Source organism: Etheostoma spectabile, chromosome 14, assembly GCF_008692095.1.
Source record: "Etheostoma spectabile isolate EspeVRDwgs_2016 chromosome 14, UIUC_Espe_1.0, whole genome shotgun sequence".
Taxonomy (NCBI): domain Eukaryota; kingdom Metazoa; phylum Chordata; class Actinopteri; order Perciformes; family Percidae; genus Etheostoma; species Etheostoma spectabile.
Genome location: NC_045746.1, coordinates 4138914 through 4157305, shown reverse-complemented (window position 1 = coordinate 4157305; position 18392 = coordinate 4138914). Strand labels below are relative to the sequence as shown.

The following is an 18392-nucleotide window of genomic DNA, read 5'->3' as shown; positions in this document are numbered from 1 at the left end:
ATTTCGAGGCCCATCTCGCATAGCCTACCGACCTCCATGAAATCCCTTTATGGGATTTTCAAAGGCATTTTGAAGAGATTTTTGGCACTTCTGCTTTGGATCTCCCTCAGGTAGGCAAATAGCCCTAGGTCACACAGAGTCAGATGGGCTCAAGCATTAAACTATTTCCCAAGGGGTCAATGTCCACACACATGAATACAAGAGCACATGCACACACACTATTAACCCCAAAGGTAAATATTACTTTTGGTTGGTGATTTGGATTCACATACATTCCTTGGCTCCCAACACGCAGTCCTGCCCTCTGTAACCCTGGCGACAACAGACGGGTGTTTCTAATGACACCATTTTGCTCAAGGGAAATGTGTTTGGGTCTTTGTGTGTGTTTGTCTAATTTCAAACTGGCTGTTATCTTTTGGATACCTCAGGGAGTAACTGAACGATTTGGTCATCTGACCTCTTCTTCTCTGTGTGTTTGTGTCACATTCTGCAGGTGGACAGAGGTAGTAACAAAATAAATTAAAAGCACAAGGTTCAGGTGCTGGCCGCCCTTCAGTTGAACTAACAATTGTTGGACACAGTCCTAAGAATTCCGATATAATAAAAAGGTGTGTGAGGGGAGGGTTCCTGAGGCTTTTCAACCATTTAACAAGCAGGTCTAATAAAGCATACTGGTGCCACAAATATGAAGCTAAAGCCAGCAGCCGATTACCTTAGTTTAGCATGAAGCAGGTTAACAAAACCCTCATTTTTGTCATTAGTTTGCCCTGTGGATCGGTTAAATGTTTTTCTCAAAATAAATGAAAGTTGATTAATATTGATGCTTTTCACTAGAACTAAATCTGACACACATAATAAATCACATATACATATACATGTATATATATATATATGTATATATATATATATGTGTTCATATCTACATATCTTGTATTAAGCCTGTACGTGTGTGTGTATGTGTGTGTTTGTGTGTGTTTGTGTGTACTCTGCCCTTGCCAGCCAGCCCAGTGAGATTAATAGGGCAATCAGGAGGTAATGGGAGGCTCATAGGAGTCTAGACAGTGTTCAGACCAAACTGTAACTCCTACACCCAAAACACTGGGGAAATATTTTAATGCAACTGTATGCAGCTATTATGATAGTAACATCATCTGCAGAGACAACACTAATATTGAAAGAATTAGGCCAAATCACATGAGCATACACATAAAGTGATTTACTGTGGAATAACAAGTTAATGTAAAAAAATGTCTTTTGATCACTCCCTATACCGTTTGCATATATATTAAGGAGAGAGCAAAATGTGGAGATGAGTAATGAGAGGAGGGGTAAGAGTGGAACACACACAGCACATTATCAGACTTTCAGCCACAACCTCTCATAACCACTAAAAAATATATAAGCCAAAAGGGGAGAAAAAAAACGAATGCGTCTGGAAAAAATGATCTCATGTTTAGTCATGTAGCTTTACAGGAAAATACCCAGGACACAACTAAATATTTTATTATTATATTTTTATGACAACCTTGTCAAACTGCAGAGCAGAGCTGAATGCACATACAGGAAAGAGGGCAAGATAGAAAGAGAGAAGAAAGAGATGAAGAGAAAGTAAAACCTAAGTGGCCAAAGCGCTGATAATGATGTAGTGTGAAGATGAAAGAGACTCTCCTGATCAGCGAACCATCCTATGACTCTGACAAACAAGCTCATTTTAATTACCAGAGACTACATATGACAAATATGATTAACATAACACATCTTCCAGTTTTCCTCAGTGAGTTCAGAGATCCGTGCAAAAGACAGCAGCTTCTACTGGAGGAAACTCAGAGAGCTCTGTCATGGTGGTAAAATTAGGAGTCAAGGGTACGGCTTTGAAATACAGCCATTGGCTTTTTCAGGAACTTTGGAAATAATCAATAAATAATCATAAACAGACATACAATGTCTTAAATCTATAATAATTATAAGCATCTGCATGAACATGAGCTAGAGTGAGGTTCACTGAGTCTTGGGATTTTCCAAAACAGCACCTCTGTAACTTTTCACTTTCATGTTGAACAAATCTATGAGATTTGTAAGCACATTTTTTAAACATGACGTGCCAACAAGTTCTTCCCAATAATATGGGAAATTCTGTAAATCATCAAGTTTTAATCCAGCTAATGTGCTTTGACCTGCCTGAAAGGCTCCTGCATTCATATCCAGATAGAGAAAAGCATTTACATTTGCTGAATATCCACACACTACAGGTGTTGAGTTCAGGATCTATAAACTGAACAGATTATACTGAGGCATCGTTGTTAATTTTAACAGGAGCTCCACTTACTTATGACCAAAACACTGTTGTCAGCTCAGTCTTAATTACTTTGACCCAAATACTGGGTACTGAGTTTTGTCATATTTAGGCAAGGCAAGGCAGCTTTATCTGTATAGCACATTTCAGCAACAGGGTAATTCAAAGTGCTTTACACAAAATCAGTTAAACAGATAAAACACAAGTAAAAACAGTTAAAAATCATAAGCATTAAAAACCGGTAAAACACATGAATAGACAGTTAAAAAATAGACACATAAAACACAAGAATAAAAGTTACAGTGCAGCATAAGAAATTTAAAGAAATTAGCAGTCATTTAAAGAAAGGCAGCATCAAAAAGGATTTAATTGATTATAAGATAAAAGATGAAATGTATGCCATTATGGGGATGCTGTGAGTACTTTATTGGGTGCTAAAGCAGGGTTCCTTCCAGGAACTGATCAGTAATCCAGCTAGGAAGATAAAAATTCATTTAAAAAAAAATTTTTTAATGTGTGTATGAGAATTGATGAAGTTTGTCTTCAGTGCTGTCCATATTTTCCAACTCCCCTCTGTTTCTAAGCCCTTCTGGCACTGTGGTGAGTAGAATAAAAACAGACTGAAACAGTCATGTGTAAACATATTTTACATAAGCAATCTCCCTTTAAAGAGGGAAAAACATTGAATAACAGATTATGATTTATACCAGAACAAACCCAGACAAGCACACTTTTATGGCATGAAGACAAACCTTTAGTGCAAAAGTACTAGAGGCACACTGCTCCTCTCTACATAGTCATAATCATCAACATCATCATCAAATAGTGGCATCAGGCTTCTCAGCTTTTCAGGCTTCTCTGTAAAACCAGAATATGAGTGTTGAAACAAATGAAACATGGCACCCTGAAAACACACAGCAAAGAGCGGGTGACCTTCTTTCAGAAAATAAACACAGACATTACTCAGACTGCAGAAGGGGGTTGGGTGTGAGCTGAGGGAAGGTGCTGACATGGTTGATGGTGGGTGGGTGAGCCACGCAATGAGGTTTCTAGTGTGGCAGTGGATGGGAGAGCTAAGAGGTTTAAGAGGTTGGATTAAGAGAAGAAGTGTAATTTGGAAAGGAGGAGCTGTGGGCATGCAGCAGTTTGGCGAGAGGGAGGTGTAGGTTTGGAGGAAGAGGGGGAGGAATTGGGAGGGGAAGCAAGAAGATATATGATGTGGTATTGGGATTTATCCAAGTTGCGCACACACGCACAAACCGTATCTTACACTGGCCACCCAGCCGTGTAAACAGGCCATGACTGGCTGTTGGCTAAAGTGACCAGCCAATCAGAAGTTGGGACGTAGAGGAAGGTGGGACAAGTGAACAAATGAGTCAGCTTCTGGGTGTGGAGAGACAAGGGAAGAAAGGCCAAGAGAGTCCCAGTGACACAATGAAGAAGAGGCAGATAGGTCAGGAGTTAAACTCATCTCCCTTACTCCCCCTGCTTCCCACTCACTCCCTCCCTCTCAGAATTTAAACTCCAAATTTGCTTTATTGCCAAGATTCTGATAAGGGAACAGTATTGCCAATGTCAAACAAGGTTTACAATGTGATAATTAGTCTGTGCATACGCAGACTATATTAATATGCCTCTTTTGTCAGACAAGTTGTCTTTCTCTAATTTGCAAAATAGTGAGGGAGTGGAGGTTGTACTGTATGTATTTTTCATCAGTGGGTGGAGAAACTAAGAGAATAAAATGAAGATGTGGAGTGAAACAACCTAGGGAAAACTGAGGAGGTCACAGTGTCAAGGAAAGAGAAAGAAAGAAGTAGAACGAGAGAGAAGTGTCTAGTTTCAGATTTACAGTGGTGCTGGGAGAGATTTGGCTGTGCTCTGACAGCACACTGAAGACAGAGCCAGAGGAGGAGTAGGAAGACAGATTTACATGGTGAGAACTGTGCTGGAGCAGCACACTGGACACATACTTGTCTCCTGTGAGCTCTACATTAAAAAGGACTACTAAATGACAACTGTTTATGGGTGATAACACAATACTTACATATTAAAAATACACATTCTTTTTCCACACTCAATCATGTGAAATTAGTGAAATCATGTTTCCCAACACCCGTTCTTTTCAAGCCGCCTACTTATTTTTGCTGTGGTTATTTTGATGATATATGAACACGGTATCCAATGGGGTTTAGTGTCAAGATGGTCTTTCGGCTGTGTGCAGTAAAATAATGCATACAATTTATGGACTGTGCTGGAAGTGCTGGAAGTGCTAGGTTGCGTTTGGATGTAAAAAATATATATAACAATCTATCTCGACCAAAAATGTGCAGTATTTATTAGCCACTCTAGCGGTTATTCGGTCCACTACTTTGGTCCAGATTGTAATATCTCAACAACTATTGGATGGATGGCCAGTACATGTTGTACAGACCTTCATGATCCTCAGAGAATGAATTGTAATAGCTTTGGCAACCCCCTGAATTTCCACCTTGTGCCATCATCAGGTCAAAGTTTTGATTTGTCAAATTCTTTAGGCCTTCAAATAATACCTGCAAAATGCTAAACTGTGATGGTGAACATGGTAAGTCACACTGCACACTTTTATTAATTTCACTCTGTGTAACTAATAATAATAACAAAGCAGGGCAGGAAATGGGTCATTATGAGTCCCTGTGTGAAGGTCTGTCTTGGGTGTTCCAAAATGGGATAAACCCCTGTAGGTGTGTGTGTGTGTGTGTGTGTGTGTGTGTGTGTGTGTGTGTGTGTGTGTGTGTGTGTGTGTGTGTGTGTGTGTGTTTGTGTGCCTCTTTTGGGGTTTAACTCCTTATTTAAGACCAATATTTACCCAGCAGCCCCAGGGTGAGATTACCTCATATTCTCCCACCCAGCTGTGCTTTTTCAGCGTTTCCACGACGACCGGCGGAATGTCCCATCATGTTTATCTGCCTGTCGGGAAAAAAGAGCGAGAGGAAGAAAAGCCAGCGGAAGAAGAGAAGATACACTTGGGTTGGAGTGTGTATACAGGATAGACACTTATGCGCTCACACTCTTGTGTATATGGTATACTCCCACAGGAATGCATAGGCACAAAGTTGCTGTTGGGACGTTACTGATGTGACTGGTATCATTCAGCATGTTCACGCTGCCGGGAGAAACACGCTGAAAGTTGATCAATACTTCCACCAGGCAACTGCCAAATTAATTTTACCTTCCCCTCTTAACATTTATAAGCAGAATATAAACACTTAATTATTGGTTTATAACACAGTATAATGGTGTAAGCAAATATAAAGACCTGTTTTGTTGCAATGATAGCAACAAAGCATTGCTTTTCTATGGTGTAAACAGTCAATTAATACTATAATTACAGTGTGTTATAAAACATTTATTAATTGTTCATGTATCGTTCAAATCATTCATAGACAGGTTTAAAACTGTTCATAAATGTGTTCAAAACTAAAGAGATATTACATACAATTAATTAACTATGTTAATCAAGGCTAAATCAATCTGTTTATATACCAATAATATATGCTATATATGAGGAGTTATAGTTATTTATTAATCTAAACAAATGGTCTCCTATGTGTGTGCAACATGTTATAATGTGCAACATGTTATAGTGGGTATACTATTTATTACTTTTTCAAAAACCGCTTGTAAATATGGCAGATTAACAAAGTCCTACCAAACTGGCTATTAACATTCATAGATTGATGTAACATCATAATAGGTATTCAATATGACCATTCAAACCTACTGGACAAGACCACTACTTGGATGCACTCACATCAGAGCAGTGACCTGATAAACCAACTGCATGGATGTATGGCAACTTCAGTTTAAATGGAAATCTCTGCAAAAATTCAGAAGTGTTGTTCTGCGATCGACCATAACCCCTGACCTCCCAGCAGGGACCAACGAAAAGAGAACTTATTCTTATGGATCAGTCCATTTTTACATTATTAAGATGATCAGTTACCTAGTTAGTCCAGTTCTGTGAAGCTGAAAGTTAGAATTTCCCATGCCTCTGGCCCAATTTGTCATCATGAGGGGGCTTTTAAACCACCAGCACTAAAGTTGCAGTTGAGTTTCCCTTAAGTAAGTTATTTACGGAGACTGTTTTCGGTCTGGACCAAACCTGTGCTTCTGTATCAAATGCAACCTTTCTTGCATGCTTATTCAATTATCAGGCAAATAAGTGTGTTTGTTCTTAAACTACCTGATTTAGTCTAGAATAAATTAAGTTTGAAAAATCGTTTTGCATAAAACAAGAAGAAAACCTAAACAGCAATGAGAAACATTTCAGATAAGCTCTGTCGCTAAAAGCAGTACCAACACTGGGAATGTCTCCCTGCAGGTCAGGCAAAATGTGGTGCTGTGTACAACTTGGAAGGACACAATGTATTGCTTTCACCCCAAATTGGCTCTTACACAAATGAAGCATGTTAAGTTGTAGGGAAAGCATGTATCAATTTTAAAGCTTTTACGTTAAAAGCAAATAGTATTCAGGTCGGACTTAATTGATCGGACTCAACTCTTTTTCAACATACCTGTCATCACTACTATCATCACCATCAACAACAACAACAACAATAACAAGCTTGGTCTTAGTAATACACTATGCAGAGGCATTAAGCCCACAGTTACACCAGGGGCTCTCTCAGCAATCTCTGCAGTGTGGACTCTGTCCTGCCATGGGAACGGACAGTTATTTGCTTTGATTTGCAACAGAAAAGCATGTGGTGTATAGTGACTGTTAGGGAATGTTCTATTTGGTCTTCTCCTGGCCTGTTTAAGTGATAAAAGTATCATTATTTAGCCTCTAAAGCAGAGGGGAGAGTGCAAACAAGACTGTGTGACCCTCTGTCAAGATCCACCGTTCTTCAGAAGCTCATTAAGGGCCTCCAGGAGGACAGTGCATCAATTGGCAGGGCCCTCCAGTATCCTCTCTGCCTTTTTAAGCCTCTCTCCTCAGATTCAACCTAGTCACCGACTGACTAACCTTAGAAATGGACTCAATACAGAGGTAGAGGGGACATAAAAGAAGTCTTGCTGTGAGGAGGCATGGACATCTTATTAAAACAGCAGGAAAGGCCCTTGGACTTGAGCCAAATAGGATCTCACCCTGTGTGCTCTGACCGGATTTGGGGAAATGTGGATTTACTTGTTGAGGTGCTCTCCTTCGCTGTCCTCTGTGTCTGGTGAATGAGTTCAGCCAGTCCTGAAAGCTTGGATTGGCGTCAGGTTTTGGCTTGACTGAATAGCAGACATATACAAGTAACTTATTCTCTGTGAGACTTCTGTTTGGGCCCGAATGTGGAGATGGAGGACCGCTTTGTAGAATCCACGCTAATAGATTTTGTCAGTGACATGAACCTGATGGAGTTTCCGCAAAAATGCCCTTTGGGACCGAAACGGCAGGACGATAATGATGACGCATCTAGCGGGGACAACCAGACACGACTGAGCGACTCGCCCTGGAGCGACCTGGAAAACGCGGAGCTCTGCACCGAACATCTGGTGATGGGCGCACCAAAGTACTGCAGCCATGGGGCGCACGGGCATCACAGCAAGTCTAAACGGAGGAGGATCATCACTGTGGTCCAGCGGCAGGCGGCCAATGTGCGGGAAAGGAAGCGGATGTTTAGCCTGAATGAGGCGTTTGATGAACTGAGGAGGAAAGTCCCCACATTCGCCTACGAGAAGAGACTGTCCCGTATCGACACACTCCGTCTGGCCATCGTCTACATCTCCTTCATGACGGACCTGCTGGAGAACACCTGAGTCATAAAAGTCCAATATGAACTTTATTCTTTGGAGATTGGATTGAGTTTATTACTTAAATGGTTGAACTGATTAACTGTTTCTTAATTTACATTTATCCAAACTGTGATTTGAGTCAGTTTTTGAAATCTTAGAACTAGACAACAAATATTTGAAACTATATTTACAGACTTTTTCACAATGTTTCAGTAATTCCAGAAAAGTAGAGGAAAGCATATTATTTTGCCAATGACATAAATTATTAGACGTGAACAAAACAGATATCCAAATATTTCAACTAATATATGTGACTTATTGCTGCTTTAAAATAAATCTATTTGCTATAATAATGTAGCTCATGTGTTCTTTGTTCAGCATCATAAAGAAAACAACGTGCAATTCAATTTCAACTCAATAATGCCAGTGCATAGGAATATATAGTCCTGCTTGATTAATGTCTTGACAGTTTTTATCACCTAAATGTATTTATTTTGTTAAAAGGCAGCATCCAATACTATTTTAAAGCGTAACATTAATATTTACTGTCATACGTTAAACGCTACTATACATTTTTAGGGAGGTGTCTATGCTCAAGCTTCAGGTGTTATTTCAGAACCTTGGAGAGCGACATGGTCTCACCTGGCCTTATGCGCACATGGAACAGGTGTACCTGAGAACAAAGCCAGCTTTTCCTCAAAAAAGTGAGAACAAATCAGAAGTATTTATTAGCCCTTTAAAGCCTTATCAACCGTTTCAGCGGATTTGAATCGCAAATCCAAGGCTCACTGCGTGACACTGGGTGTTATCTTTAGCACTGAGGTGTAAATTGAGTCAGTTCAGAGAAATCCAGGCCCGAAAGGCGCTTGTGGCGGTTCCTACTCGTAAAAAGGGACCAGACTGGACCTGCTGTGGACCTCCTCCTGTGTCATCCTCCCTCATCATAGGTGAGGCCTCCAATTCACACCACAGACCACCTCCAAAGATCTACAGTTTCAGCCACATGTAGAGGTATCTCAGAATTTAGATATTATATCGTGGTAGACTGCCGAGCTAGGTGGTCATGTGTGCGTGTTTAGACTGCGTGCTAATCTATCTCTCTCTCTCTCTCTCTCTCTCTCTCTCTCTCTCTCTCTCTCTCTCTCTCTCTCTCTCTCTCTCTCTCTCTCTCTCTCTCTCCACAGTCCATCTTCATCACCTTCACTGTTTGCATTGCGCTCCAGCCCTACACCGCCTTCAACGTCCCCGCTGTGAGCACGGATCCGCCCTGAGAGCTCCCTGGGACGGCATGTCTTTTAAACCTGAGCCGCGGTGTCCACATCCCTGCGGGAGTCAGACCCATTTAAGCGCATACCACAACGAGGGGCCTCTGACGGGAAAATAAACACCTCGGTCTGCTTACGAGCAGAGACCTCCTGCTGTGACAGCCTCCTGTGTTTCAGTAGGTCTGATATTTTTCACAGCCACCACTACTTCCATCTCAGGCGGTGTCTAGACCTACAGGGAGACTTAGCTAACAGACAACTTGTGTGGAGGATGTTCTCTTATATTTTCCCTGTCTTTGAAATTATGCAATGGAAGATAGGCTAACTAAAACGAAGATTACGCATATTGACGTAGAGTAACGTTTAAACCAAATACTTTTATAGAGCTTAAACAGAGCGCTAGTTTGTTAAATTTACAAGTGACCCAAGAGTGAGAGAAAAACAGTCATAATGCATTTGGGCAAGAAATAAGTTGAGCTGAGGGAGGGAGAACAGTTGAATACCTAAAATAGGGACCGTTCCTACTGTCCTTGCACAATCTGCACCAATAACACCGCGCCCCATACACTCCTTTACGCAATCTTGTGTAGCAGAGCCATACGGAGTCTAAAAACACCATTTCTGATATTATAGCTAGAACGCTCTTTCCCTTGCAGTATTATGTTACATCCCTCCTTATCCAATCACAGCGCTCCCCAAAATCGTCCTGCCCGCTCCCCGCTATAAGAGCCCCGCTCGCCCCAGTCTGGCAGACATCTCGCCCTCTCAGTGGCACACGAGATTTACCGTAACACCGCCCACACCCCTTTGCAGGCCACATCATTACCTGTCGCGTTTGTTGATGTTGTAGCCAGTTCACTGAATCAGAGTCAGGAGTTATTACGCACCTGCAAACTATAGAAAGGTTTTTGAAGAGACGATGCGGGAAGAGGATTCCTCCCCAATGGACAGTGCAGGGAACAGCGAGGAGGAGACCGACCGTCAGCTTCCGCGGAGAGGCGCGAGGAAGCGGCGGGCGACCCGGCGGCGCGCAGACGACGAGGAGGAGGGAGACGTTGAGAGTCCGAGCACCGGGAAGAAGAAATGCAGAAAGAGCTGCGACGGAGGACGCGGCAGCGCAGGGAGCGGCGACAGCGAAGCCAGCAGCAGCCCCGCGCCCTCCTTCGAAGACCTACAGACACAGCGCGGGATGGCCAACATCCGCGAGCGGCAACGGACGCAGTCCCTCAACGAGGCATTCACTTCGTTACGTAAGATCATTCCCACCCTCCCGTCGGACAAACTCAGCAAGATCCAGACGCTGAAGCTGGCTGCCCGGTACATCGACTTCCTGTGCCAAGTTCTGCAGACCGATGACCTGGACGCGCGAGGAACCAGCTGCAGCTACGTGGCGCACGAGCGCCTGAGCTACGCGTTTTCGGTCTGGAGGATGGGGGGCTCGTGGTCGTTGTCTACTACGTCCCACTAGCATGGCTGCTGTTGATGGTGCAGCACGGTAAGCTAAGCGACTTTCACTTTTCATCCTACAGGGAGAGCTGCCAAAATGTCCGTGCGCATTTTACGCACAACCACAGTGTAATTAACTTTCCAATCTACATGTAGGTAAACTTTTGCTGCAGTATTTGTATGGCATCCCTCCAACACACTTTAAATTCATGATGCCTTTTTCATTTCGTAATGAGGGGACGGGGTCCTTTTAGACTGTACAAAACTATTAAGCACATTATTTGTAAGACATTCACAAGATTTCACCGTTGACCTTAAACCTAAACTAAACTACTACTTACAAAGGGGAAAGGTTTTTTTTTCTGAAAACAGATGTTTACAATGCTTACCTCATAGATAATAACCAGGTTAATCTCTTCAAATACAGCTTACAAATAAATGAATCTTACAACCTATCCTAACCCTCACACAATACATTTCTACGTATTTTTTTTTTTTAATTTAAATTTTAATAACATTTCTTTCACAGATTATCCAGACTGAAGAACCAGTGGAGCAGGGCGACCATAGACTGGAACAGGCTAAACAGCTGAGGGGCCAGCCGCGGTGCTTCAGGCCTCAGAGGAGAGCCGGCTTTTCATATTTCCCGTTGCAAGGACTGTAATGTTTGCAAGGGAGCACTTAGGACAGACAGGATGGATATAAAATAGAAAGACCACTGCGACTATGAATGTTGTAAAAACAAAATGAGCTCTGAGGAACTGCTCTGCTTTGAAACATGAAAGAAAAATGACAATTAATTCCCACATTCCCTGTGACAATGTTTCACAGCAAATGAAGAATTTTGTATTTATTTTTTTCTACACAGGCTCTAAATTCCTTTTCCCCACTCAAATAAAAGTTATTTATTTTTGGGATATCAGAATGCTGAATGGATCAGGAGTCTGCGCATTTGAGTGTTGTATATAGTATTTGCTAATATCTTGAATAAAAAAAGGTTGAAAAGTATCACTCTTACCTCTCAGGTGTCTGGATATTCATTATAAATTTCAACTTAAGCTCTATAACAAGAGGCTGGATTATAAAATAATAAACCAAGGTTGGTTATTTGACACACAAAAAATGTTTTAAATACCTGACATTTTTGGAAACAAACTCATGTCCTATAGTCTCAGTAGGCTACTCTGAGTACTTTGAGCTTTTGCTGAGCGTTTATTTTCATTGGTTGATGCTGAATCTCTAACTGACAGTCAACACAGTTGAGGAGGCAAAAGAAAACATCTCATACCCGGGGCTTATTTTGTAGTGATTCCTTGAGCTCTGGAATCTGGGGAAGCCATAATTAGCTGGTGGTCTGTTTAAACAGGGTGAATATGGAGCTGTGGGAGTCATGCATGATATTCCCAGACATCCTCCGAGCCACAGGTCAGCATAGAAGTATCCAGCAGGTGCCACAGCAGCTACTTCAAGGGCTCTAACAGATAAGAGGGGTGAATGCAGGTCATAAAGCAAGCTGAAAAACCTGTGTGATCACATATACTTGCTCATGATAGTGGTAAAATGAGAAAAACAAAATGATTTTAGAAGGTACATGCATTGTTTAACTCAATTATGTATTTTGTTATTACATTCTTCCTAAAAGGTTCAAAATTATTAAAAAAATGTATATACTGTATATATATATATATATAAATATATATATCTTTATTTTTACTGTTGTTTCTCCCACAGAAAAAGATGAAATGAATATGTGTTCAGGTTGTGCCACAAAAATTCACTTTTCTACAGAAACAGCACAATCCCAAGTACCCATGGAAATTGAGCAAATATACAGTAGGGCTCGAACGTTTGGGCACCCCAGGTAAAAATTTGTAACAATGTGCATAAAGAAGCCAAGAAAAGATGGGAAAATCTCCAAAAGGCATCAAATCACAGATTAGACATTCTTATATGTAACAAAAAGTTAGATTTGATTTTGATTTCCCTGCAGAGTTAACACCTAGTACTACCCTCTTTGGCAAGTATCACAGCTTGCAAACACTTCTTGTAGCCAGCCAAGAGTCCTTCGATTCTTCTTCAAATATGTTGAGGTCAGGAGATTGTGAAGGCCATGGCAAAACTTTCAGTTTACGCCTCTTGATGTAATCAAATTTGAGGTTAGGATCATTATCCATTTGTAGAAGCCATCCTCTCTTTAACTTCAGTTTTTTCACAGATGGCATCAAGTCAGCGTCCAAAATTTGCTGAAATTTGATTGAATCCATTTTTCCTTCTACTCGTGAAATGTTCCCTGTGCCACCGGCTGCAATACAACCCCAAAGCATGATTGATCCACCCTCATGCTTCAAAGTTGGACAGAGGTTCTTTTCATTAAATTCTGTGCCCTTTCTTCTCCAAACGTATCTTTGCTCATTCCGGCCAAAAAGTTCTATTTTAACCTCATCGGTCCACAGAACCTGTTCCCACAATGCATCAGGCTTGTCTATATGTTCATTTGCAAACTTCAAATGCTGATTTTTGTGGTGAGGACGTAGAAGAGGTTTTCTTCTGATGACTCATCCACAAAGACCATATTTGTACAAGTATCTCTTTATAGTTGAATGGTGTACCACAACTCCAGTGTCAGCCAGGTCTTTCTGGAGGGATCGTGCAGTCAAACGTGGGTTTGGACTTGCTTTTCTCACAATCCTGCGAGCTGTTCAGCCGGATATTTTTCTTGGTCTTACAGGTCTTGCTTTAACTTCCACTGTTCCACTGATGACTGCCATTTCTTAATTACATCCCGAACAGAGGATATTGGCATCTGAAAACGTTTTGCAATCTTCTTATAGCCCTCTCCAGCTTTGTGAGCATCAACTATTTTCAGTTTCAGTTTTCTAGACAACTGCTTAGAAGAACCCATGGTGCTGATTGTTGGGGAAAGGTTAGATGAGTCTGGGCATTTAAAACCTTAAGATTGACATCACCTGGTCTTTCCAGACGATGATTGAGAACAATCCATGACACTGTCAGGTCTCAGCTTTTCAAAGGGGGCGGTGCATGCTAGAAACTCTGCAGGGTGCCCAAACCTTTGCAGACGCCTTTTTTTAGTTTTCTGTTATTTTGAAAGTGTAAATGATGGAAATAAAATCTAACTTTTTGTGACCTATTATACGAATGTCTAATCTGTCATTTGATGCCTTTTGGAAATTTGTTCCATCTTTTCTTGGCTTCTTTATGCACATTAATACAAATTTTTACCTGGGGTGCCTAAACATTCGAGCCCCACCGTTAGAATATAAGAGGTATGTTTAGACATCAATCCTCTTATTATTGAAACCACTCAAATGTCAACCTCCAGAAAATAAGTCTTCTTGAGCAATATTAGAGCAGCTCAATCGATATAGCCAAAAAAACATTTTCAACTTTCTGCCAAAAAATATCTCTATAAATACATACAAATATCTATAATAATATCCATTTTCTTGATTAAAATAGGTTCTTAAATGTATTCAGGGAGCATTAGGACTAGATTAGACAGGGACAGAGGGATATATATATATATATATATTATATATATATATATATATATATATATATATATATATATATGTATATATATATGGGACCCCATTGCCTTTACTTGCTTTAAATGTTTCAAATGTTTTCTTTCCTTAAATATTTGTTAATGTCCAGTAATACATGCTTAGACTACACGGTAAAATACTGTACATTTCCTAAAGGAATAGGCTATTAAAGGAGTACTTGTAACTGAAAGCTTTTGAGACACACTTCTAGGTGCATTTCATTTCCCTCAGTAGGGCCGTGAAGGATGATTATGGGAGCATTACTGTGTTTTTGCTTCACCGTTTGCGTGCGGAAGGTAAAGCCATCAGCTCTGACCCGAGGTCCTCGCCTGCCACCGGGGGGAATCAATTCCCACCCTTAGATCACCGTGGCCGTGTTATCTTAAACTTGAGGCTGTTGCTCTGACATGGAGGAATGTCACCTCTGAGGCTTCGAAACACACACAGACACACACACAAACACACGCACACACATACACACATCTAGGTTATACACACATAGAGGGAGATTTCTCACGCCTACCAAACAGGGAAATACATTCCACAGAGAGAGAGCGAGGGAGAAGAGGGCTCCCGCATCTCAGCTCCTACCCCCCCCCCCCCCCACACACACACACACCCACACCCCACTTGATGTTTGAAAGTAATGGGATGACCGCTTGTTATCAGCATGAAGGCATCTGGTATCTGGATATAAGTGTGCTATGATAAACTCTTTGATGACTGGCACACACACTCTGTCTTGCTCATTAATCACAGTTTGTATCTCCTTGTGTTGGGCTTGCAGTCTTTAAAGTGATCTAAAAGTCCAAAGGTGCAAGCCTGTGGGTTTTAATAATACCAGAAGCTGTACATCTTTGTATAAATGGATTTCACACGCCTCTACATAGACAGTAGGCCCACGTTGTTTGTTTGTTTTGTTGAAACTAGCAGAGACCTTCCTGTCTTGTCTTTCCTTTTCATATTTCAGCTTGTTGTCTCACTCATTTCCATCTCTATCTGAAGTTCCTTATTACAGGGTAACAAGAGCTGGTTTACATTAACCCTGAACACCACAAAAAGACAGTGTGGGAGTGGTGGGGGGAGGAAGCTGGACTGACAAACACACACACACACACAACGAGGAGACGAGAGAGAGAGAGAGAGAGAGACGAGGAGAGAGAGAGAGAGAGAGAGAGAGAGAGAGAGAGGAGAGAGAGAGAGACTAGATTGGCAAGCCTGGTTTCCATTAGAGCAATTATCCATGTTTCATCTCAACCTGAAGTAGTTGTGTGGTGTGTGTGTGTGTGTGTGTCGTGGTGTGTGTGTGTGTGTGTGTGTGTGTGTGTGTGTGTGTGCGTGCGTGCGTGCGTGCTAGTCTCTTTTTGTTTGTGTTCTGCTCCTTTTGACTCAAAACAATCATACCTGAGGACATCACGTGAACTGTAATGAAATACTGCTTTGTATATCTCTGCAACCCCTACCCCCACTCCTCAGTAGTGGAATAAACTTTGACAGTGAATCTGGTGAAGATAAAGCATAGAAATTATTTTGGAATATAGAAGAAATTGTGAGCAAATGTAGATAGATTAAAAAGAACAAATAAGTTTAATTCTGTTTTTTCCTTTTCTGCATTTTTAGTTATGTGCACTGTATTGAATAAAAATACATTTGATTATAGGATTTGTTTGTTTATTAAGGATCCTCATTAGGAGTTAATGAGGTCCTGAGGTCTTTACAACTCTCTTTACAATCAAACGCAATAATTAATCTGAACATTACAATACATCATAAACAATACAGAATAGAAAATTATAAGACAGACAGACAAAACATAAACAATATAATTTCATAACACCATTCATCTAATAACAAAAATACACACATAAGACAAAGACAGACACATAGACAGGACAGCTCCACTAGTGCAGTCACAGGGGATTCCATACATTCACACACCAACATGCTATGGTCACATACCATCTCTTTCACCCTCGTAGGACACTTCTCACACTTAAACACACCTTCCTATTTTGTTATGCCTTAACCAATGTAGTTTCTGTGTCTACTTAAACTTTCTAATAAATAGACATTTCTTAACTAAACTTTTAAATGCAATTTTACTGCTTTCTTGTGTAATTTGTCAGGTAGCACGTTCCAGTCGTTTGACAGTATTCTTCCTTGTTTTTGGTAAAGTTAAGTTACCTCTTGTGGCATGCCTAGTTGCACAGTCATATCTAGCCAAACTAAAAGATTAATTATTATACAAAATAGATGGTTTCTTTGTTACAAGAATATTCCTAAAAATTAGCCCCAGTTTAGGCGATGCACTAATCAGTGTGTTGTGATGCTGTATAGAAACAAACAATGCAGAAACATACACAAACTATTTGGTTAAGTTGATGAGTCCAAACGTTATCCTCAAAACACTCAACACTAATACTGTCAAATGCTTTCATGCTTATTTCATATTTATTGTATATTTATTACGAAATATGTACAGCATCTTAAGGTCAAACTGGTTCTTCATGTGTCAAGCCTTAACAACTGGGGGTGTGGGGTTTGAAATAAGTGGAAATCACTGGAGTACCCCTTTAATGGCACATAGCTTCTTTGGGCTTTAAAAATTAAAATTTTAAAAATTTGCAGAAATGTTATAAATGGAGCATTTGGCAGAGTTGCAAGAAATTTGCGAGACATGGTGTCGGGTTAAAGCAAGCAGGAAGAAATAGAGTGACAGAAGAGTGACACAAAAGGAAGTCAGGGCAAAGCAGTAACATAATGACCACTCACACATTCCCTGAGGATGGTGCCAACTGCACCCATCACTCCTGACCTGTGACCTCTCAAACTGACCCTATCCCCAGACTGCAGCGACCCCCAGCTGGGACACGAGCCACCACATTCACCTCTACAAAGGAGCCACTTATTTCACTAATACCTCTCAGATGGATGTGCAGAAGAGTACAGAGAGATGTGGTTGTAGAGAACAGGGTGGGAAGAATGTTTCAAAATGAACATACAAAAAGAGGAACTCAAGAAAAGTAGGCAGGAAGGAGGGAAAAGACTTATACGAACACTCTGAGCGCTCATGCCTGAGGCTGTTTATCTAGCAGATTGAGTTAAGCACAAGCCCCTTATAACTCTCCACATACCAACCAATATCACAGTGACCCCGTTTTACGAACATAAACATACGCTCTTTATCAAAGACCAGCACGGCTCATTCAAACACATAGGCTCTTTCTCCTAACTTAATTTACCTCGCCTTATACAAAGTTCCTTTATTGGATTGGAGTTTTCTAATTCTGGCTTGAAATGGGGAACTCGGGGGTCTATTGATGGAGATTGAATAAGTTTTGTCCAGGTTTACCTTATAAAACCACAGTGGTCTCTTATCATGCATATCTATGGACTATCAGTATAGAGGTCATGCACAACACACAGTTTTATTTCTACAAAGAGAGGCCATTGTTTGACTTAACATAGGTCCATTCACACAATGTGTGGAGTGTGACTATCAATGGGGAAATGTTTCCTTGTTGCGTAGTGAGAATTGTCCTGACTCTGCCCAGAGATGCATCTGTCACATAAACACACATGCACACACTCAGTGTTGCATCATCCTGGATTGTTTAAAGTTTTTAAGCTTTTCTCAGTTGAAAGCAATGCCCAGAGTGCAGTCGTAGTTTACTGGCTTTCTGAGGGCCCTTGTCATGAACAAGTTTGCGCGGGCACGCACGCACACGCACACACACACACGCACACATGCACACAGGGGTAAAGTGAGGGATGACTTGGCAGTAGGAGCAGCTCCAGCCTCAGTGTTGGTCTAAGGGGAGCAGTGCGGGGAGAGAAATGGACGTTGAAATCTGCAGCCTTCCCTTGGTGTGGACTGTGGGTTGGTCTCTCTTTCTTTCTCCACCTTCTTTATTTCTCAATCTTTAGTTCTTTCTACTTTTAAGTTGTCTGTTTTGGTCTTTCCACCTCTCACTTTCTCCTACTTTCCTATCCCAAATCTTCCTCCCTCTTCATCATATTCTCTCCTTTTGTCGATTGTATAATCTCCTTTGCTCTGTT

General features: G+C 41.0%; 2 protein-coding genes across 2 annotated transcripts; both read left to right on the top strand.

Annotated features, from left to right (window-relative positions):
* Positions 1 to 7237: 7237 nt before the first annotated feature.
* On the top strand, positions 7238 to 8240 carry LOC116701947 (fer3-like protein). The gene has a single exon (XM_032535994.1). The coding sequence runs from the start codon at positions 7619 to 7621 to the stop codon at positions 8078 to 8080; it is 462 nt and encodes a 153-aa protein (XP_032391885.1). The 5' UTR covers positions 7238 to 7618; the 3' UTR covers positions 8081 to 8240.
* A 1576-nt stretch (positions 8241 to 9816) lies between these two features.
* On the top strand, positions 9817 to 11791 carry twist1a (twist family bHLH transcription factor 1a). The gene is made up of 2 exons (XM_032535993.1): positions 9817 to 10816; positions 11297 to 11791. The coding sequence occupies exon 1, from the start codon at positions 10241 to 10243 to the stop codon at positions 10787 to 10789; it is 549 nt and encodes a 182-aa protein (XP_032391884.1). The 5' UTR covers positions 9817 to 10240; the 3' UTR covers positions 10790 to 10816; positions 11297 to 11791.
* The last annotated feature ends 6601 nt before the right edge of the window (positions 11792 to 18392 follow it).